The 20,740-nt window shown below is 39.7% G+C and overlaps 4 protein-coding genes across 7 annotated transcripts; 2 read left to right on the forward strand and 2 right to left on the reverse strand.

The window, feature by feature from the left end:
- Window positions 1-155: 155 nt before the first annotated feature.
- Window positions 156-5,793, reverse strand: uqcrc2b (ubiquinol-cytochrome c reductase core protein 2b). Of its 2 annotated transcripts, none has more exons than XM_084938074.1 (14): window positions 5,685-5,793; window positions 4,683-4,751; window positions 4,179-4,328; window positions 3,810-3,874; window positions 3,664-3,720; window positions 3,294-3,418; window positions 2,935-3,032; window positions 2,786-2,843; window positions 2,601-2,696; window positions 2,264-2,463; window positions 2,054-2,134; window positions 1,885-1,961; window positions 581-734; window positions 156-495 (listed from the first exon to the last, which is right to left on the reverse strand). In XM_084938074.1, exons 1-14 carry the CDS (start codon window positions 5,715-5,717, stop codon window positions 412-414), a joined length of 1,347 nt encoding a protein of 448 aa, XP_084794200.1. In that variant the 5' UTR covers window positions 5,718-5,793; the 3' UTR covers window positions 156-411. The 2 variants fall into 2 exon arrangements, with proteins under 2 accessions (XP_084794200.1, XP_084794199.1); XM_084938073.1 differs by lacking the exon at window positions 4,683-4,751 and adding an exon at window positions 4,546-4,647 and having other exon boundaries at window positions 5,685-5,791.
- A 560-nt stretch (window positions 5,794-6,353) lies between these two features.
- Window positions 6,354-7,820, forward strand: LOC146381898 (NHP2-like protein 1). The gene is made up of 3 exons (XM_084938081.1): window positions 6,354-6,561; window positions 6,743-6,863; window positions 7,343-7,820. The coding sequence occupies exons 1-3, from the start codon at window positions 6,559-6,561 to the stop codon at window positions 7,603-7,605; spliced, it is 387 nt and encodes a 128-aa protein (XP_084794207.1). The 5' UTR covers window positions 6,354-6,558; the 3' UTR covers window positions 7,606-7,820.
- A 1,006-nt stretch (window positions 7,821-8,826) lies between these two features.
- On the forward strand, window positions 8,827-13,112 carry crym (crystallin, mu). 3 transcript variants are annotated; one of them, XM_084938079.1, is made up of 8 exons: window positions 8,832-9,155; window positions 9,250-9,400; window positions 9,481-9,543; window positions 9,641-9,742; window positions 11,785-11,968; window positions 12,136-12,257; window positions 12,356-12,440; window positions 12,558-13,112. In XM_084938079.1, exons 1-8 carry the CDS (start codon window positions 8,986-8,988, stop codon window positions 12,629-12,631), a joined length of 951 nt encoding a protein of 316 aa, XP_084794205.1. In that variant the 5' UTR covers window positions 8,832-8,985; the 3' UTR covers window positions 12,632-13,112. The 3 variants fall into 3 exon arrangements, with proteins under 3 accessions (XP_084794204.1, XP_084794205.1, XP_084794203.1); XM_084938078.1 differs by having other exon boundaries at window positions 8,827-9,155; window positions 12,136-12,440; XM_084938077.1 differs by lacking the exon at window positions 12,558-13,112 and having other exon boundaries at window positions 8,899-9,155; window positions 12,136-12,288; window positions 12,356-12,438.
- A 637-nt stretch (window positions 13,113-13,749) lies between these two features.
- Window positions 13,750-19,641, reverse strand: rac1a (Rac family small GTPase 1a). Its single transcript, XM_084938080.1, has 6 exons — window positions 19,270-19,641; window positions 17,325-17,396; window positions 17,042-17,159; window positions 16,456-16,518; window positions 15,903-16,062; window positions 13,750-15,121 (listed from the first exon to the last, which is right to left on the reverse strand). The coding sequence occupies exons 1-6, from the start codon at window positions 19,302-19,304 to the stop codon at window positions 14,991-14,993; spliced, it is 579 nt and encodes a 192-aa protein (XP_084794206.1). The 5' UTR covers window positions 19,305-19,641; the 3' UTR covers window positions 13,750-14,990.
- Between the last annotated feature and the right edge of the window lie 1,099 nt (window positions 19,642-20,740).

The following is a 20,740-nucleotide window of genomic DNA, read 5'->3' on the forward strand; positions in this document are numbered from 1 at the left end:
TAATAATTTCCTGGACACACACGGTGGGGACTAAAGCCCCATTCCCGAAAGCATGCAGCCACACTGTGGTTATTATCAGATCAAGTAAACTCAAGTCTGATTTGATCAGTTTCCACCAACTCAAACTTTTATTCAAGACACCAATGACCTTAAACTCTGTGTGGTAGATAGAATTTATTCCTTATTTTACATCAGCTATACAGTTAACGTGGACACATGAGTGTGATGCACCAGAGCAGCATCACCTGAAAGTATACTGTTTCAACACCTATAAATACCCAGTGTTGTTACAACAAATGTCTGAGGAGAACACCATTGTAAAATAATCCTTTTTTTGTTGTTCAAATGTAGAAGAAACGAATTCTGCTTTGCTGTCAACCACGCTTGAGTGTGTGGTGATGAGGGTGGGATTTAGATCTCATCCACGAAGGGTGTTTTTACAAGATTGCCACTGGATGCCATGGTCTTCTTTCCAGATACGAATGTTTTGGCAGCCTGAAAAAAAGAAGAGCTAAGTTTACACGCCACTTTTACACTACGACAAAGCACAGACAAAAAACAAAACAAAACAAAGTCTTACATTAGCAACATCAGTCAAGGAAATGTTGTCAATTTTTTTGGAGATTTCTTCGGGGGATTGGTAGGATGCATCAGTCAGAGCCTGACTGCCCATGGCTTCCAGCAAACCCTCTGAGGTTTCCAGAGACATCAGGTAGTGGCACTTAAGCTGAGCCCTGCAGAAAGAAACGAGGAGGGGAATGTATTAAACATTATGCAGTTAGCATAGTTTAAAATTGTTTAAAAGTTTTTAATAAGGAATCTCATTTATCTGCAAATGTTATTCAAAAAAAAAAAAAATACAGGAATGAGTAAAAAGAAAAAAGAAATATGGAGGTGGTGGAGGGCAGAGCTTCATCCAGTAGTGAGTCAGGTCCTAGTTAGGGGGTGTTTTGAACATGAAACCAGTCTGGCAAGAGCAGCTGCTGGGTCCAGCTGGCCAGCCTCCACCAGGAAACGACTGCAGCTGCAGACAGGTGTGAAGAAAGGCCCAAGTGGCAGTGGACCTGCATTCTTCAGTGGGGCCAGTGACAGAGAGGTGAAGCCATCAGTCAGCTATTACTGCTACCAAAAGCAGACTGTGACACACCCCGAATCAAATTAAAAGTAATTGCAGGCCAGCAGAACTGTTCCACAGACTCATCAAATAGACCCAAGACAGACTGTTCTTTAAAGACTCTAAACATCAGGTGGGTTTGAGCTTTTAGGGAGGGTTGAAAATGCACCACTGCAAATGAAAGGATGCATTTGGTAGTGAACACTTGGAAGCCAAATTCAAAACTGAGATTAATGTCCAAAACATCTGCTAGCTCTGTATCAACAATGACGCCACGAAAAAGGCAACAAGTGGCAGCTGTACAAAAAAAAAACAGAAATTACAAGCTGTGGGAGAAGTCTGAACTCACTTCCTGAAGGCAGATAAATCATACAATGCCAGTAAAAATGAGATGCTTCTCTCTACTGCAGCGTGTTTAAAGGATTTTTAAATTACATAACACAATCCAGTGCGCATGTAACATCTTTCTTTTATACAAGAAAGATGTTACATGCATCTTTCATATTTTTCCTGCCTTGAAAAACAAAAAAAGAAGCTAATTTTAATTACTCTATATACCGACGAATCTATCAGCATTATTTGTCACTAGATTTTTCTTTCATTAACCTAAACCTGAAAATTTTAAAATCTTTAAAATAAACGCTAAGTACACGCCCCTCCCCCCTCCTTCCCCCAGCGTTTCTATAGCCAAATAGCAGAAAATGTATATTTTCTGTCAGAGGTACATTCTGTCGGGTCTCTCTCATCCTGTTTCTGTCTGTCTGACTCACTTTGCTCGAGTGAGGTCAGCAGCTGTGACTCCACCGTCAGCAACAGCCTTCACCTGGGCAAGAGCAGCCTTGATCACCTGCAGAGAAGAGTGAAACAGTGCTCTCAATAGCAGTTTTATTTGGGGGAAAAGAAAAAATATATATTTTCAAGACTACGGGGCATACTCACATCACCGGCAGCTGCAGCCTGAGAGATGGTGTAGACCCCAAACAGACCAGAGTCAGAGTAGCTTGTATTGAAAGCAGTGACCTGGTGTGGGAGACGAAGACTGAATTAGAATAAAGCTGGATTGTGTTTTTGTGGTTAATGTGCAGACACACTGCTCTGTAGGCGTATGGCTTATTTACAATTTATCTTACAAAACTGAAATGCACTCACATCAAAGGGGTCTGCTGTTGCCTTGGAAACACCCTGGACCAGTTTACTGGCGACGCCTGCTCCTCTCTTGACGTGCGGCCCAGCTCCCAGTAAATGCTGCAGCACACTGAAGGCCAGAGCCTCGCTGGTGCCTGCTGCTGCTGACTGGCTCACCACGGCTGAATGGACCAGACTGCTGGTGCTGGGCAGGCGAATCTCACCTGGAAATGGGCACGAGGTCATGAGACAGGGAAGTCTGCAAGGTCTATCAATTTCTCAGGTTGGAATCATTCATTCAAAATTTGCTTAAATCCTATATTTTTTCTTTTCCTTTCCCCTCTCAGCCAGCTCGCCTCACCTCCACGATACTGTGCCTTAGCCCCTGTGGTGCCGGCTCCACTGCGGATGTTGAGGAACTGCTCTCCCACTTGCTTCAGCACAGTGTGGTCAACACCTAGTAGAAAGGTAAGCATTGTTATCATTTATCAGAAATCTGGCTACTTCTTTCTTTATATGGAAAATACTTTAAATCCTAACACTTACCAAGTCCAACAAGGGCCATTCTTGCACTGGTGAAATTGTTCTGGACAAACTGGTGCAGCTGGGGAAAAATGGAAACATTGCAATAATTCATAATTGTTTTAGTTTGTATGTTTCGTACTGATAAAAGACAAATAAAAATATATACTCACATGCTCAGAGTGGATGTCGTTGATCATGTGGTCTGGGCAGTACAAGGAGTTACACAGGGCGTTCTTGTAGGCAGCTTCATGCAGACCTTCAACCACACCTGAAAAAGATGGATGGGTGACTGTTAGCTGCAGCGCATTCATGGTGAAGAAAAAACAGAGAACATTACTGTCCCTATATGACAGTTTGGTATCTAGACTCTACAGGCTAATTATTGATCAATCAAACAACCAAGAAGCTTTTTAAAATATTAATAAGGCTCACAGGTGGGAATATAAATTAAGTAGTTCTATATTAAAACAACAGATCCCTTAAAAATCTTTCAAAAAACTGAGTGTTGTAAGAGAAACAAAGGGCCCACCTATCTGGGTGCTCTGTGCAGCTTGTGCCTTGTCCACCTTTACTTTTGGGGTGAGGTCTGACACCTCCCACGAACGGAATTCGGGGGCTGTTGTCACATTGATCAAATACTCCATCACTGTGTCACTAGAGACCAATAATAGAGCAAGCGGGAAAAGACAGTTATCACTCCTGCAACATCACATCTCAGAGCATTCATATGTTCCAGTGAATGTAGTCATTTCACCAAAATATGGAAAAGTGTGTAAACAGAAAGAGACAAAGTTCTTTAAGTATCTCCTAGTACTTCAAACATTTTCATTACATTATTATTACTATTACTCAATCATGTCAACACACATCATACACACAGGTGATATGCAGAGACTCACACGTCATCTCTTAAGCAGTCAATGGTGTAGGTCATATTCTCTCTGGATGAAGTCACGCTGCACAGAAATAAACAGATATGCAATTAGACACCTAAAAAAATCAGCATTAAATGACTGTTTACAGGATAAACCTTTTAGTTACTGACCTAAGACTGCCTCCCACTGCCTCAATACCACGGCATATCTTGAAAGCTGAAGCTCCCTTGGTTGTCTGAAAAGGTAGAAAAGTTAAGTAACATGTCAACTGAAATGCAGCAATGTTACACACGATTACAAAAGCAGTGGTCTTAAGCTCCATTTATTAACAACAGTTGTGCAGGCTTTTTAATATGTAAACACTGTTGTATTTCTAATCAAAATAAGACTTTTACCTAAAACTGAATAAAGATTTGGTTTGTATTCTGGTGCTTCTGCAGCTTTACTCATTTCTGTCTTTCAACAACACCAAAGGACCAAGGTTGATGAGGACAATGCTTACTTCAAGCTAAATGTGATGATTTTTTTAAGTTACATACCAGACCGGACGCCAGCCGGAGGAGGTGGGTGACACCCTGGTTTTCAGGGGTTTCATAGCGACACCCAGCCTTGATGAAGACTCCAATTTTGGAGGCTGGAGAATAATTCTCCAGTGAAGCGATAACCAGCCCACTGGGCAGCCTGGTCACCTAGAGACATATAGAGATGTCCTTTAGCATTCTTAGTACCCTGAGTTATAGGCAGTGATTCAGTTAACTGGTTTCCTTGGCTTTCATTTATACAGCTCAGATAATATGGGCATTTAGTTAGATTACTTAACATTTTATATTCAGCAAGGTGAAACAAACAGATAAAGCTTAAAACACAACCAATATATACTACAATTCTCATCACTGCCCGACATACGTGGACATCCTGGTAGGAATGGCCAACCCTGGGAGAGAGGCTGAGGCCAGCCAGGGGCTGAGCAAGGGACTGGTCTTTTCTGGCAGCCGCATAGAAGCGTTTCTGCAGAGAAGAAAAAGAAGTCAACAACCACTGACCTGAACATCCTGTGGATGAAAACCAGTGACCTCCACCTTACGGGCAGCCTGGGCTGCATAAAACCTTGTCTGGGGAAAAAACACAAAGAACACAGGAAGGCAGGACATTACAACTAATGTTTTGGTGGCCTTTTGGCTGATATGAGCACGAACTTTAAAATAATGGGATCAATGGCATTAGTAGGGCAGCCTGTACTAAAAGAACTGAATGTTGTGACTAAATATGAAGCTAGAATTATGCAGGTGAAAAAATAATCTTATGACAAGGCCCACTTAAGTTTCTGTTCTGCATTTTGTTTAAGCATATCATCTGGTTTAAATCTGCAGGTCAATTTTTCCAAATTATCTTTGAAAGTATCAAGGATTTGTAAGATTGTAATGTACTCTGAAGTGTAATAACAACCTCTATATGGGTTTTGGTGTGTTCCATCAGAATGATGGCAAACAACATTACAAGCCTTTAACGACAAATGTGAAAAAGTAAGAACTTATCTTTTTAAAACTAGCTACAATCTACCATTTCAGGCTGCAAAGGTTCTCACTCAGTAAACACACATAAGTGTAGATGTTTACTGCAAAATCCAAACTGCAATAATTGCACAATATTGCAGATAAGAAAGAGGAAGATATAATTAGATAGTAAAATGGAAATGTAAGTTAAGCAACTCGACGGCTAGGTCCTTCATAAACACGAACCTAGCTAGCTCTCATCTCTCAGACGTCAACTAGTTTGATTTCTCTAAGCCTTACTTGAATTAACTGAATAGACAGTATTAAGCTGGGTGTACAACGACTTAAAATCCGCGGTGTTCGTGATGTAACTAGCAGGTTATTGCTGGTTTTCATGACAAGACTTAGCTGACTGCTTCCTCGTCTGCTCCTCATCAAAGCCTGCCCGGACACGACCCGGAATTTAGACACCGTCTAACAAACACAGCCCACAGCTCGGTGTGCAAATGTTCCGACACACAGACACGTAGGACACATTGCCCGAGTCCTCACCGATAGCTGACTAATTCCCCGAATCCCCTTCATCTCCCCTCTTGCCTTGGGTCAGGACTGTCTGAAGCAATATGGCTGGCTTCAAAGTGCCCTACCCAGAATGCTCAGCGCTTTCTTCGCTTGTAAACGGTGCGTCTGCCTAGCCAGTGACCGCGCGCCCTCTGCTGCCCTGGAGATAAAATAAAATAAAATAAAATAAAATAAAATAAAATAAAATAAAATAAAATAAAATAAAATAAAATAAAATAAAATAAAATAAAATAAAATAAAATCTTTTTTTCATTGGACCAGAAATTATGTAAACGGATGTTGAATGTGGAGCTGCCAGGCAGGAGGATAAAATGAAAACCACAGAGGATGTTCATGGATGTAGTGAAGAAGCACATACGGAGGGTTGCTGTGAAAGAAAAGAATGTTGCCAGGTTAAACTACTTTGGCACAGGGCAGATGTGCTGAACACTGAAGGGAGCAGCTGAAGGGAAAAGAAAAAAAATTCCGTGTATTTATTTTAAAAGGTATTTGTTGTTCAATAAAAAAAATGTAATCCCTTTCCAGGTCGTCTTTTATTTGGTTAAAAAAAATGAAAGTGACTTGTTTCGTTGTATTTTCACATTTATTAACAAAGTTTTTTTTCTCCCAAAGCACTTCCTGTGATTTCGCCAGCTTTGCCAGTGCGCATGCGCCTCACACCACACGTGTGGCAAACGTTTGGACTCGTTGCATGCGACGGAGCTTAGAGAGTTGGTACCGCTGTAAAATACATCACAGGAGATCGCATTTTGCATCGTATCGTTAATCTTTCAGAAGCCAGTCGAATTAAAATAGTCCTCCGTGAAGCATTTCGCCGAGAGGGCCGGAATAGCACAAAAACACCATGGTGAGTGTCTTCTCGAACGAACAAGCTAACAGAGTAGCCAGTTAGCTACCAGCGAGCATAGTAAATTAAGTGCAGAATTCAGTAGAAGTGGCCAGAAACAGTGCTGGTGACTATTTTTTTTTCCCGTTAACTGGTTTCTCTTGGTTAACATGGAGTTACTTTGTTTCTGTGTGGTGAGCAGACTGAAGCACAAGTCAACCCAAAGGCCTACCCGCTGGCCGATGCCACGCTGACCAAAACTATCCTGGATCTGGTGCAGCAAGCCTCAAACTACAAGCAACTGAGGAAGGGAGCCAACGAAGGTGGGTAAACACAACGTGCCGTGCGACACGGTCGGTGCAAATGAATATTAAAGTTGTTAATGAACGCATTTGAGTGGGCAGGCGACACCAGCATGCTCGAAACGTGGTTTCTCTTCACTTAAAACAACAAGCTTTAGTCACAAGCTGATTTCTGCATGAATGGAATGCCTGCGAGAAGAAAAATAACTTTTAGTATTGTTTATACAGATAATTGTTAAATTACACCATAGCTGTGTCTTCCTGTGGAGGCTAATGATTAGCCAATGTTGAGTGCTTTTATTATATGAATTACTAAGTGCTTGTGAAAAATGTGTTAAACAGACACTTGTATTTTTGTTTTGGGCCACAAAAAGAATAACGGTGCAGCAGTAATGAAGGGCACTTTTTCTTGTGTAACCTGTAATATGCTGAGCATTGTTTTTTTGTTTTTTGTTTCCAAGAACAAACTTGCTGTATTCAAGTTGCTCTTTCTTCCCCAGCCACTAAAACCCTGAACAGAGGCATCGCTGAGTTTATCGTGATGGCTGCTGATGCGGAACCACTGGAGATCATCCTCCACCTGCCGCTGCTCTGCGAGGACAAGAACGTCCCCTACGTGTTCGTCCGCTCCAAGCAGGCCTTGGGCCGGGCCTGTGGGGTGTCGCGCCCCGTTATCGCTACCTCAGTCACTATAAAAGAGGGGTCTCAGCTCAAGCCACAGATCCAGTCTGTTCAGATGGCCATTGAGAGACTGCTTGTGTGATTTTTCTTTCACTGACAAAAACTCCTTGAGGGGGAAAAAAAAACCCCATTTTAAATAGTCCTGTCCTTTGTTTGATTAAACATGAGGGGGAAAAATCATGTTTAATTGTGTTTTTGTTTTGTTTCTTGCTTTTTGGGACCGATGTTTCTCATCAGGAGTTTGTAGTAGCCCTGCTCACTTCTTAATAAAATAATTCTTTTTGTTATTTTTTAAAACCTGGTCTTGTGTTCATTAAAACAAAAATTTCAAGATGAGTAAAAACAAAGTGATTCCCAAATGGTTAGTAACAGAAAACGGGGCGTATCTCTGTATGGTCTGATGTGTGTCAGGCTTAAAAAGAAAATAGCAGATGAGGACTATCTGAAAATCATGTCCTTGAGAGACCTGACACAGGACCTGAGAGATGCATCTATTCTTCACTGAAGCCTTATCAGAAATGGTCTCAGTGGAAGGAAACATGGAGAAAAGGCTGAGGTACACCAGGTTACAGAAACACTGGGATGGAAATCAGTGGCAAACAGGTCATATTTAGTGATGCTTTGAAATGTTTGGTTCAAACTGTCTTCAGCATGGCAGAAGTCAAGCAGCCTTGACAACTATTCTCAAAGACTACTTAAAGAAATGACAGGCAAACTATCCTAAGAGAATTGAAAAAATAAATGTGGTCATACCAAACACTGACCTAACAAACTGTTTTTGCTGTATATGCTGTAATTCCGTATGTTTTTGCATGTGTTTTGATAAATCGATCACCTCTTTCCAATTTTTTTCTGGCTCAAAACCTTTGTACAGTACTGTATAAAACACGTTCTTACACTGATCACTACATCAAAATGTTAATTACAATTTTTTTTCTTTTTTTTTTGCATCAGGATAAATAATCAGTCGGGAAACATTCTCAAAAGCACGGATGTAAATTGTCAATTAAAAGTAATGAATTCATAATTCCGAATTTCTACAGTCATACAAATACAACTGTGGAAGTCAAAGGACTTACAAACATTCTAGGGGGCGTGAAAGCAGCATCTAGCTGGCCCCGTTACTGGTTATAATCTGAAGACAGGACATTGTTTCACAATCGTTTGCGTAGAAACTGCAACACTTAAACACGGATTAAGTGGGTATCAACCTGAGATTGGCTTGTTTGAATACTTTCTCCCCTTAAACTGGTGCCAAATCACAGACTACGGGAGCCTGGCGCTTGGAAAGCGCAGTGGATTATACAGCCTCCTCTGTGCGTCCCGCCTCTCTCCGCGCATCGTGTTTAAAAAAGCTTTACTGCGGCTCTTGAACGCAGCTCAAATCCCGCTCGATGTTGACTCAAACTTTGTACCAAACCAGTTAAGTCAGTTACGCATCAGCGTCTCAGAAGCAGCAGCCATGGCTGGGGCTCCTCCTGTTATCATATGGGAGCGTGAAGTTGAGAGCCTGTTGCATTACAAAGAGCTGATCCCCCGTCTGGAGGAGGCTTTAGGTAAGTTCTCCAGCCGGGACAGCGCAGAGGTTATCCAGCCTGTGCGCTCCACGGTGCCCCTGCAGAAACACAACGGGTAAGGCCCTCCGTCTGCTTCAAGAGTGCTTCAGCACAAATCAACCATTAACAGGGAGCAGCTACTGCTGGTTGAAACTCGCTCTCGTTTCTAGGTTTCTGGGGCTGATGCCTACATACATGGAGAATGACGGAGTCCTGTCCACAAAGTTAGTGTGCTTCTACAACAGGGGGGCTGGCTCCACTTTGCCATCAGTGTCAGCCACAGTGTTGCTGCTGGATCCCGAGTCCGGGCATATGAAAGCTGTGAGTTCAATCCCCGCATACACCTGTCTTTCTGATGGCTTTGGTTTTATGAGCTGCAGTCTCATGCTTCCAACCCGCAGGTCATGGATGGAGAGGCAATCACTAACATGCGTACTGCTGGAGCTTCAGCAATCTCGGCTAAGGTACTTCCGCTCTCGATTTATTCACAGCATTCCTTTTCTATTCTGGAAATCCTGCTGTAGCTCTGAACTTCTGGGTCTGCCCTGGTGTGTCATGCAGCTGCTGATGCGCCATGGAGCCGAGGTTCTGGCCATCTTGGGGACCGGCCAACAAGCCCTGAGTCACTATAAAGCCTTCACTGAAATGCTTTCATTTAAAGAGGTATGCTTCCCAAAATATATTTATTTTAGAGAACATGATACGTTAAGTACAGCATACTATTACATATTTATTAAAGAATAAGAAGCAAGTGCAACGTCTGCCCCACTAAGAGGCTTGTTTGCTGCAGGGGTTTTCATTTATTTATTTTTTCATTTAAAGAAATCTGTGCAACATAAGGGTGCCCAGACTTTTGCACAAAACTGAACATACTGTGAGTTACCTGAAGGATGTCGTCTCTTATTAAATGTGCAAAATGTGTGACAGCACAGCTTGCTGAGCTTCGTGGGGCTGACAGAGAGGGACAGTAGTAAGCATGTGCACAAAACATTCCTTTAAGCAGTCCCTGCTGCTGGCCTGCTAGCAGTGTCGGTGAGAAAGGGATAAAAATGTGTTCTATATTTTGCCAGATGTCGGTATTTAAAATGATCTCTGACCAGTAACAGTAGCAGCAGTACCTGAACATTGTATGAATGACCCATACATTCATGTTAAAGGAAAAACCAATAGTCTTTTTGACGTGTGCCACCAGAACACCCTTAATGCTCTTTAGCATTAATTCTCCAGGTATTTGGAGCTGTTCTTTAGAGATAAGTACCATTCCTCCAGAAGATATTTCCTTATGTGGTGTTTTCTATTATAGAGTGCTGTGTAAAATGTTGGTCCAAAATATCCCATACAGAGCCATGAAGAAGTATTTTTCCCCTTCCTGATTTCTTCATCAAACAAATGTTAATATTAGACAAAGATAACTTTAGTAAACAAGAAATGCAATTTGTTTTAAATGATGCTTTCATTTAATAAAGAAGGAAAGCTATACAAACCTACCTGCCAGTGTGGAAAAGTAATGATCCCTCTTGTTAAATCTTGAATTAATTGTGATTAACCACATTTGTAGGAAAGCTGAGTGCAGTTTCACTGTTCACACTGCCAGACCTGCTGAATAAAGAAATCACTTACACAGAACTTCTGTGACAAACTGAAGCAGGCTTAAAAGATTTTAAAAAGTAACACAACAGCTGAGAAACAAGATCAGTGACATCTATGAGTCTGGAAAGGGTTGCAAAACTATTTCTACGAAGCACCAAAATTGGGACTCTAGTGAGCCACAGTGAGAGCCATTATGCAGAAATGGAGAAAATTTCCTTCCCTGGAGTGGCCGGCCTACCAAATTACTCCAAAAGCACTTTGAAGACTCATCCAGGAGGTCACAGAAGAGCCCAGAACAACATTTAAAGAACTGCTGGGTTCACTTGTCTCAGTTAAGGTCAGAGTTCATGATTCCACAATAAGAAAGAGACTGGGCAAAAATAGCATCTATGGGAGAGATCCAACATGAAAACCACTGCTGACCAAAAAGAAAATAAAGGCTCGTCTCACATTTGCCAAAAACATCTTCATGATCCCCAAGACATCTGGGAAAATATTCTGTGCACTGACGAGAGAAAAGCTGAACTCCCATTAGTCACATGTAATGGGACTCAAACCTTCCCATAAAACTCAAAGCATTTCATAAAAAGAACATCAAACCAACAGTCAAACATGGTGATGTTAATGTGATGATCTGAGGAGGCTTTGCTGCATCAGCACCTGGTTTCCTTGATGTAATTCATGTAACCATCAATTCTGCTTTAGCAGAAAATCCTGAAGGAGGATGTCCAGTTATCAGTTCATGCCCTGAGCTCTGCAGCAGGACAATGATCTGAAACACACCAGCTAGTCCACCTCTGATTGGCTCAATAAACAGAAAATTAAGCTTTTGGAGTGGCCTAGTCCAGACTTAAATCAGATTGAGATGTTTTGACAGGACCTTAAACAAGCCGTTCATGCTCCAGCATGGTTTAAATCTGCAAACAAGGGGACAATTACATTTTCACATAGGGCCAGGTAGGTTTGGATATTTTTTATCCCTTAATAAATTAAATTACTTAAAAACTGCATTTAGTATTTACTCAGTTACTGATCACAGCTATATTAATGCATTAACTGCACCAACTAATCAAAGATTTGTTGGTCGTTTCGCTTCCCCTGAAACTTCATTTCAGGTGCGGGTGTGGAACCACAGAAGGGAGGGAGCGGAGAAGTTTCGCCGCTCAGTTGGCGGTCCCGTGACGGTGTGCGGTTCAGTGGAGGAAGCAGTGAGGGGAGCGGATGTAATAGTAACAGTAACCAGGTCTATAGAGCCAGTGCTGTGTGGCCGGTGGGTCAAACCAGGGGCCCATGTGGCAGGTGAGAAGTAATTCACCCACAAAAATATTTTAAGGGAAGTGGGGGAGATTTTTTTTTACATTGATGGTTATGCAAAACTGAGGAGACAGATGGAGCGTTTTTTTACCGGTTACTACAGAAAATAATTTTAAAAAGAAAAACAGTTTCTCTACTTTTCCTCTAACCAGCGGTGGGAGCTTGCAGGCCAGATTGGCGGGAGCTGGATGACTCATTGATGAAGGAGGCTGTGGTGTATGCTGACAGCAGGGAGGGAGCAATGGCCGAGTCCGGTGATGTCATCCTCTCTGGGGTCAGTGTGTCATCTCCTGTTATGCTTACAGGTCAGTGTGTGTGTGTCACTGGCATCTTATGTGAGGAAGAATATTACAGCGTTTGTGCCGTTTGCAGGTTGAGGTGTTTGCAGAGCTCGGAGATGTTATTAATGGGATCAAACCTGCTTACAGAGAGAAGACCACCGTGTTTAAGTCCCTTGGTAAGTCTCACTCTTTAAAGCCACACAATCTGGCCTCTACTTCATGTTTTCATCTCATTACATTAAGAAATTTAATGCTTTGAGAATGTCTTTGTTTTTTGTTTTTTTTAATAACAGGAATGGGAGTTGAAGATGCAGTGGCTGCTAACCTGGTATACGAGCAGTGGAAAGCCAAAGCCTACAAACTGTGAAGCGGCTATGTACTTTTAACCTTTACACATCACACAAATGACCAAGAATGAAGCCATACAAGAACAATTATCAGGGAGCAAAAGAAATATGTCTGGCCTTTCCTCAGAGCTTATTTTAATGTTAAGTTTAGCTGTTAGCCGATGAATCACAAAGTCAGGGTAGGGAAGAAAGCAGATAACTGACTTAAGTAATATCGAGGAACCTGAACAAATCTACAACTGCACGAGTTGTTAAGTGAGGCTGTGAGATTAACACGCTGATGTTCCTCTATTGTGGTTATAGTGCTCACCACATTGTTTAAAATGGTACACTAATATTCGGAAATAATAAACCACAATTGAGGCAGACTCAAATGTCTGTTTTTTAACTTTTGTAACGCTTTCCCACCTTGGTTGAAAGAAAAAATCTGGAGTGAATCCAAGTTGAAAGGAAATGATTTATGCATGAAAAAATAAGTTTGCTGAAGCTAATAAATTTGGATCCTTGTTTTTTTTTTTTTTTTAATTCACTGTTGTTGATTATTAAAGTGTAGGGAGGTATGAACCATGTTCTGTTCCAAGCGGGGACAGAAAAAGATGACAACCGCTGCTGCACTACAAGAGATGGACAGACCAGCGGCTCCATGTCGTCTGTTAATTTACAGGAAGCTCTGAGACTCTTTTTGTAGTTTTGCTTCTGTACACCGCTGTAGGAAACTTTTCAATCAACATGTTATTGAAGTGCAGACTTTCAGCTTTAATTCAAGGAGTTTAACAGAGGTATTGCAGTAACTATATAGGAATTGCAGCTAATTCTATACATAGTCACAGACAATTATAGGCTCAAAGTAACTGGACAACCTAAGATAATAGTAACATTTCACCTCTAATCCTTCTTTAATTCCATTGTGGTGGAGTACAGAAGCAAAACTGAGTGTTAATGGGGCATTTTCCCCCTTTTTAAAATTTGGACTACTCCAATCAAAGCATTTAATTGGAAATGGTAACATTTTTAAACCTTTACCTTGACAAAAGAATGTCTGTGGCATCATATAAAATGTAAAAACACAGAGTTTAACAAATTTGCTTAAAAAAAGAAAAAAAAGAAAAGAAAAAACAAATCACAGCAAATTACAATGTGAAAATGAAACCACATTTATTAAGAAATTAAATCCAACTTCCTCTGTGCCAATGAAACCACTGAAAATGTTGAGTTCCCTGGAGCAATCGCACAACTTGATCATTTCAAAATAATAAATTTTCTGTTACTGAAGTTTATATTGTAAAACAAAATGCATTCAAATCAGCTCTGACCTTCAAAAATTACTTCACTGGCTTCATAATAGACAGTAATAGATGGGTTCAAAATGAAATGTTACACACTTCCATGATGGCTATGACACAGTGGGTATCACATACTAGCAAGAAGCATTGTCTGGGTAAAATTTGGTGAAAGCTAGGGCACAACTTTAAAGGAAAAATAAAGGAGAGCAAAACAAGACCTACTGCACAGACACCTTCACATGTCTGACCGTCATTCATAAAATACTGTGCTCACATATGATGAGACAAGACTGATGGATACATTTAGAAAAAAAACATTGAGGAACAAGACAACTAAATGTTAAAAATATTAACCAGACACCGTCTCTTTAATGTTTGATCACTGCACTCTTGCAATTATTCTGAGCAGGAGCTTCAAAAATTTATTGCAGTCATTTTAGGGTTTAAAGGTTTTCTTCACAACTGCATGACGACACGTTGTGCAGGTAAAAACAGTATTAAAGTGTTCACAGAGGGACTAGCAAGAGATGGCAGAGTTTTCGCAGCACCTCTAGTTGGATGACACGTGTAAACAAAAATGGTCCAATGGAGGAAAAAAAAATATATTCTAAAAAAATCTTTTTACCTCTTAAAACTAAAATTTTAATCAAGGCAACAGGAATCTCTTAGTGTGTAGGGGATAGAGTGCCGTGCAGAACTTCCTTCTTTTAGTGTTAAATCTACGGTAGTGTCACGAGAAATTCACCTTCAGGTAGTGTTTCTTCACAATGTCTGAGAAAACTGACGACTTTTGTTTTTCTTTTGTTTCCCTCTCTCCCCAGCTCAACAATTACATCCCCTGCCCTCCCATTCCCCGAGGCCTTAGCAAAAATATCACTTCTTTCCCATCCATCTGAAAGGACTAAACAGATGCAAACCCAGAGAAAAGATCTGACAGAAACTCTTCTGCACCCCTTAAATCTGTAAAGTTCTTTCAGATGGAAGTCTGATCTACCAAAGCTTCTATGTAAGCAAGGACACAGGGTGAAAATAACCCAGCCGTCTTCTTCCCTCCAAGTAGGCGAGTTCTGATTTCGACTGTATTTGCTGCTCCCCGTTACAACACGCTGCACTTCCTCCTCCTTCTCTTGACAGGTGGTGGGCACAGAACTGCCCTGATGGCTTCATCAAACACCGTTTTAAGGCCACGCTGGGTCAAAGCTGAGCACTCCAAGTATTTCACTGCACCTGGTCAACAAAAGGGGGAAAGAAGAACAGTCTCGTTTTTTTAGTCAAAACATATTTTAAGATCCTTCTACACTTTAGACAACAAAAGGCGGCAGAGGTTTCTAAATAGAAAAGAAAGAAATGGATAAAAACACAATTACAAATAATCAATGATGAAAAAAACAACTCAGCAATAGAAATGTTAAATATTTTAATTGCCATAATGAATTATAAGTTTAAAAAAAATTGTGCGCAGTTTTATCAGATTTCTAAAGGCTTAGTTTCTGAGGCTCCATCTGGAAGGTAGGAGATGGTCTCTTCCAAATAACTACTATGTGACTATAAATAGACACAATATACTTGCCAGCCACTTAATTAGGCACACCTGTCCAGATGCTAATTAATAAGTGTTTTTATTTTTCTTCTTATTATTATTATTATTATTATTATTAAAATGAGAAAAATATCATCAAAAAGAAAATGCAACAAAATGCTGTTTCTAAAGCAGCAAAAACAATTATAGGAGAAAAGTCACTACTTAAATACTGTAACAAGTGTAAAATGTCAATAAATATTCCTGAAATGGCAACAATGAATCAACAAATGAGCAACAAACAGATGCCAGTCGCTGCTGCTGTCAGTCTGCAGCCAAGTTAACAGGAATCTGCCAAATTTAAAATAGTCCCTTGCAGAGTTTTCCTTCTAGCATCCTCATCCTCTAAAATAATAGTCAATAATTTTTTTTTTTTTTTTTTTTTTTTTAAAAAAGAAGCATTTGTCAAAGTGTGGAGCTACAACTGACTTATTTCTTTAGCCATGGCCAAGCCTTGCGGGTAGATAATAGGAGAGAGTTTCTTCTCCTTCAGCTTCTCAATGGTGTCCTTGTCGTCTCTTAGATCCAGCTTGGTTCCCACCAGGATTATAGGTGTGTTGGGGCAATGGTGCCTCACCTCAGGGTACCACTGCAGGGTGAGGACAGAAGTGTTGGCATGCATTATTATTAAATAAAAAGACGATACTGAATGCAAGTGCATTGTTTAAAACAATAGATTTCTTTCACAGTTTCCAGTTTCAAACAGTGTTACCTTTAAGAAGTGTGATCATTGCATCAAAGAGCTGCATTTGAACTAAAATCTACATTTTGCTTTTAAAACATTTTTTTGGAAACCATTGTGACAAAAAAAAAAAATCCTAAAATTAAGCATATTTCTTTAGCTAGATTTAGAGTTGTGTCAAAAATGCACACCATCATCTGGCTATGTATCACACTAACACAATTACCCAGCCAAGCTGATCTGAGAATAGCATTTCATGGAAAACAGTTAAGTTAATATTAAAGAGCATGCTGTACTGACCTTGGCACGGACGTTTTCAAAGGAGGCTGGACTGACGAGTGAAAAGCAAATCAGGAACACGTCCTGAGGAGGACAAAACAGACACAAATCACTACGACATTAAGAACTTCACTATCGCTGTGCAGGCGTCTGTGTTCCAACTTTGACAATAATAACCCAAACTTACTGTAAGAACTAATTAACCATCACAGTTAAGGATGAACATTTTGAACATAAGACTGACTAATGCAGATGTGAGGATTCACAAATAAACACAAACACAGGCTGGTCCTGTTGGGTAAACAAAGTGACTCCCATTACTCGAGTCATTGGCACAGAGGCCAACTTGACTGCGAAGACAAAGAGGGCAAACAAGAGCTGCTTTTAAAAAGCAAGAGCTGCTTTTCACTTCCTCCAGCCATCTTCCAGACAGTGTATAGGTACTGTGGATACAAGGCTCTACTCTGCAGAATGCACAGACCCTGTCTTGAGTATTAGAGGCCAGGGAATAACTCCAAATCGGTGCTGGGTAAGTGAACATTGTCTGGCTACACCAAACTATGCAAGACAGTGGATAAACACATGTAATATATGCCTGTATACATACTGTCTGCGGGTAGGACAGTGGCCTGAGCCTGTCATAGTCCTCCTGTCCTGCTGTATCCCACAGTCCCAGGTTCACTGGTTTCCCATCAACCATCACATTGGCAGAGTAATTGTCAAAGCTGCAGAGAATGAGAGGTGGATAACGTTTTTGAAACTATGCAAAAACGTACAAAACTTTTTTCTTCTGTAATATGCAACTTAATGTTCAAGATTAACTGCCACATGTCAATTTGACACCCCTACCTCAGCTGGCCAGTGGGGGATTTTGTGTGTGTGATACTTACACCGTGGGGATGTATTCTCCAGGGAAGGCATTGGTAGTGTAGCTGATTAGCAGACATGTTTTACCCACAGCCCTGAGAGGAGGAGGAGGGAATGATGAGAAGTGGAGCACTTTACTTGAAATGTGTGAATGGGGAAACTGTGCTACTTGACAGGTTAACATGTCGAGTTACAGGTTTCATGTAAAAGATCTGGCTTTAGATGACCACTGCTGACCTACTGCTTTGGCTTTGTTGTGATCTTTCAAAGAGATGTCAGGTCTTAATCGCAAAAGTTTAATTATGCTCAGGAGTGTCCTGAAACAGCTTTTATATTATATGATCTAAAACACACACAGTATAGTATAGTATAGGGGATAAGAGCACATACAAATACATTACAAAATGCACTGTAGGCTTAGAAATCCATCATAATCCTAAGTATATCTGATCCATGATTTTCAACAAAGTGAGAATTTGTACACACACACACACACACACACACCACCCAGAGATCATTAAATGCCACCCAGTCATACGGTGAACTATGATAGGTCTCAACTACTAAATAAAACTTTGTGCTGAGCACAGGTAAAGACATTATGTTTTTATTTGCATAAGTACTATTTCACTTAACATTTTCACTTTCATTTTCATAAAGCTTATTCCAATATATAGATTTGGTAGTAAATTGAAATTTTAGCTTCAAATATCAACTATTATTCTAGACATTTTTTTTCTCTACATCCAACCCCAACCCAATAACAACTTTGTAAGCAAGCACACTGCCCTAGAGGAGTCTGATAATGCATGTTTTACATTTAAAATTGGAAAAAAAGGCATTCAAAACGCCTTTTAATATCTCTAACAACACTGTAAACTTAACCTGAATTCAAAGATTCCTTCAGGGCTGTAGGTTTAGCAAATATTTAATCAAATTATTTGATCAGTATTAATAATTAAGAGTACCATCTGAATACTCCAGAATTTTGATCAATTTGAAATAAGCTAATTGGTGATATTTTTCTTTTGTGTAAAAAATTCAAATTTTTTCAATCCAGCATAAAAAAAAAAGAGAAAAGAATACAAATATACACTATTGACAAATTATCACAATTTTTTCTTCCTTTTTGTTTGCAATGTGAAGATTTTAATTATTTATTTAACTAGTGTGTGCGCAAATATTAAGATTTTAACTTGCCAATATTCAGTCTTCTATGTGCATCTGTCCCATATTACGGATGCTGAATCACTTTTATGGTAGGGAAAGGGAAATTCCAGGCCCTTTTCTTTTCTAGTTTTTGAGATATTCATGTTCAAACATTGACTCAGATTTCAATGTGCAACAAAAAGGCCTGAAAGTGGATGAACGGGCATTTAAAACTTAATAAATATCTAGAAAAATATTTGAGATATAAAGCTAAATTTTCACAGCAACCACTACGGGAGTCCAAACTCTGACTTGTAGGCAAATCGGAGATGTTTGAGCAAAAAATGTTTAAAAATATGAGGAATTGAGAAGGAATGACCCAGCTAATTTAAAATTAAATGGCTTCTGCTGAATTTTAATGGTGGTTTGTTGTTTTAAAGCCTCAAACAACGAGTGAATTAAGTTTCTCAAAGGCCTTGGGCAGCTTCACAGCTGTTGTAAAACCATAATTTAAACAGACAAATGTAAGCACTTAATCATAACACTTTATAAAAAACAAAATGCCTGCTAAATAACGTGCTGTGGAGCCTTTCAGTCACACCGAACCGGGGCATGCAGATAAATCTGTCTGACCCAGCTGGGCTGGAGAACAGGCACAACAACAGCTGTCGCTCATGTTGGCTGTTATCTTAGGCATGTTAGCCGCTAGCCAACTGTTGGTAACTGGGTCAACTAAAACAGCCATAAAACATCGTACTGTGCTTCAAACTGTGAACATTTAAGAGCTCAAATTGATAATAAAATTGCCCTTTAACTTACCCGTCCCCCACCACCACACACTTTATGGCCTGCATCGAACGACTCTCTCTCTGGCGACTCAGCCGACGTTACAGCAGCTCGGCGTCCGTTAGCTTAGCTGGCTAACAGGGGCTATAATAAAGCGGTCCCGTACCGTCTGAAAAAGTGCGGAATAAACAAAGCGGGGGGGGCCTCGACGGTGGTCCGAAAAGTTTTAAATGTTGCTACAGGAAGTATCCGACTTCACTGTCCTTGTTAGCAGCACTCCGGTGAAACTCCAAAGTTGTAAAGGCAACACCCCAAAAAAAAAAGAAAAAAAGTCAAGACTGAGAAGGAAAAAACGCCCACAACTTGGAAGCAGAGGCTAGGAGATTCCTGCAAGGCATGAGATGGGTATGGTAGTCAAAATGTGCCATCTGCTGGTTAAAACAACAACGTGATAGCCTCCAAAAAAGTGACAAAATAACAAAAACTCCATAAACATATAATTCTTTGCAGCAATGCACTGTCATGTAAAAAGTAAGGGGGAAAAAAGGAAAAAAAAGTTAAAATACTTGGAATATTTTGGAATAACATCTAGCTATATAATAATGTTTCCTATTACCAAATAATTCTTTTTATAACGGCAATGTCTAGTAAGAGGTTGATAAGTGCAATCTATCTCTTAATATCTGAAGAAACGTCAGTTGTTAAATAACTGTAGGAACAGTTAAGCACATTCATGTAAATATTCAAGTGAGCATTCCTGCTGTCTTTATTGGTTAAATGTAACTGGCTGGGGTAAGCAGTGTAATTTTATAAAACTAGCAACATGCACGTGAAAAATACGTTTAAGAAACAAAGAAACCGCAAAAAAAAAATTTTTTTAAAAATGAAATCATCATTTAAAACCTGCAATTTGTTTTCATTCTGGCTATTATTAACTAATAATAAAATTTGTTTTGTGACATGAAAATTCTATGCAAACAAAACAAAAAGAAAGAAAGAAAGAAAGAAAGAAAGAAAGAAAGAAAAAGGCAAGAAATAAGGATGCAGGCAAAAACATTTCCGTGGCACGGCATATTTGATTTCCAGCCACTACATTATACAGTTAAAGGGCATTAAATTAATAGGTAAAAGGCTTCCTGAACTAGTGTATTTGACAGAGAAGATGAGATATAATTCCCAGACTTGGGGAATTCTTTTGTCACAGTAATTAAATTTGAAAAACAGAGAGTGAAACACATCAAATACATACATATATATAGAAAAAAAATACATACATACATACATATATATATATATATGTGTATATATATATGTGTATATGTATATTAAAGGCATTTATGTAAATGAAATTATTTTAAAATAAATTAAATTACATTACATTTTGACTGAACAAATATTTTAATAAAACGAAAGCCAATATGAAATCAAAATACATACACTTCAGTGGAATAAGTACATATGAAGCAATAATATCATGTACAACAAGTAAAATATTTCAGAATCG

The sequence above is a fragment of the Perissodus microlepis genome, chromosome 8, assembly GCF_051167445.1.
Source record: "Perissodus microlepis isolate ML-2025 ecotype Zambia chromosome 8, ASM5116744v1, whole genome shotgun sequence".
NCBI classification, from domain to species: domain Eukaryota; kingdom Metazoa; phylum Chordata; class Actinopteri; order Cichliformes; family Cichlidae; genus Perissodus; species Perissodus microlepis.

Excerpts from the sequence above, each read along its gene's own strand:
- rac1a (XM_084938080.1), bottom strand. The coding sequence starts at position 19,304 with ATGCAGGCCATAAAGTGTGTGGTGGTGGGGGACGG. Across the intron at positions 17,397-19,269 it reads TGTGTGGTGGTGGGGGACGG|GGCTGTGGGTAAAACATGTC; the intron begins GTAAGTTAAAGG and ends TCCTCCTCTCAG. Across the intron at positions 15,122-15,902 it reads GGCCATGGCTAAAGAAATAA|GTGCAGTGAAATACTTGGAG; the intron begins GTCAGTTGTAGC and ends TTTGTTGACCAG.
- crym (XM_084938078.1), top strand. The coding sequence starts at position 8,986 with ATGGCTGGGGCTCCTCCTGTTATCATATGGGAGCGTGAAGTTGAGAGC. Across the intron at positions 9,401-9,480 it reads AGTCCGGGCATATGAAAGCT|GTCATGGATGGAGAGGCAAT; the intron begins GTGAGTTCAATC and ends TCCAACCCGCAG. Across the intron at positions 9,743-11,784 it reads AAATGCTTTCATTTAAAGAG|GTGCGGGTGTGGAACCACAG; the intron begins GTATGCTTCCCA and ends ACTTCATTTCAG.
- LOC146381898 (XM_084938081.1), top strand. Across the intron at positions 6,864-7,342 it reads GAGGAAGGGAGCCAACGAAG|CCACTAAAACCCTGAACAGA; the intron begins GTGGGTAAACAC and ends TTTCTTCCCCAG.
- uqcrc2b (XM_084938073.1), bottom strand. The coding sequence starts at position 5,717 with ATGAAGGGGATTCGGGGAATTAGTCAGCTATCG. Across the intron at positions 3,721-3,809 it reads GCAGTGGGAGGCAGTCTTAG|CGTGACTTCATCCAGAGAGA; the intron begins GTCAGTAACTAA and ends ATTTCTGTGCAG. Across the intron at positions 3,419-3,663 it reads GACTGCTTAAGAGATGACGT|TGACACAGTGATGGAGTATT; the intron begins GTGAGTCTCTGC and ends ATTGGTCTCTAG.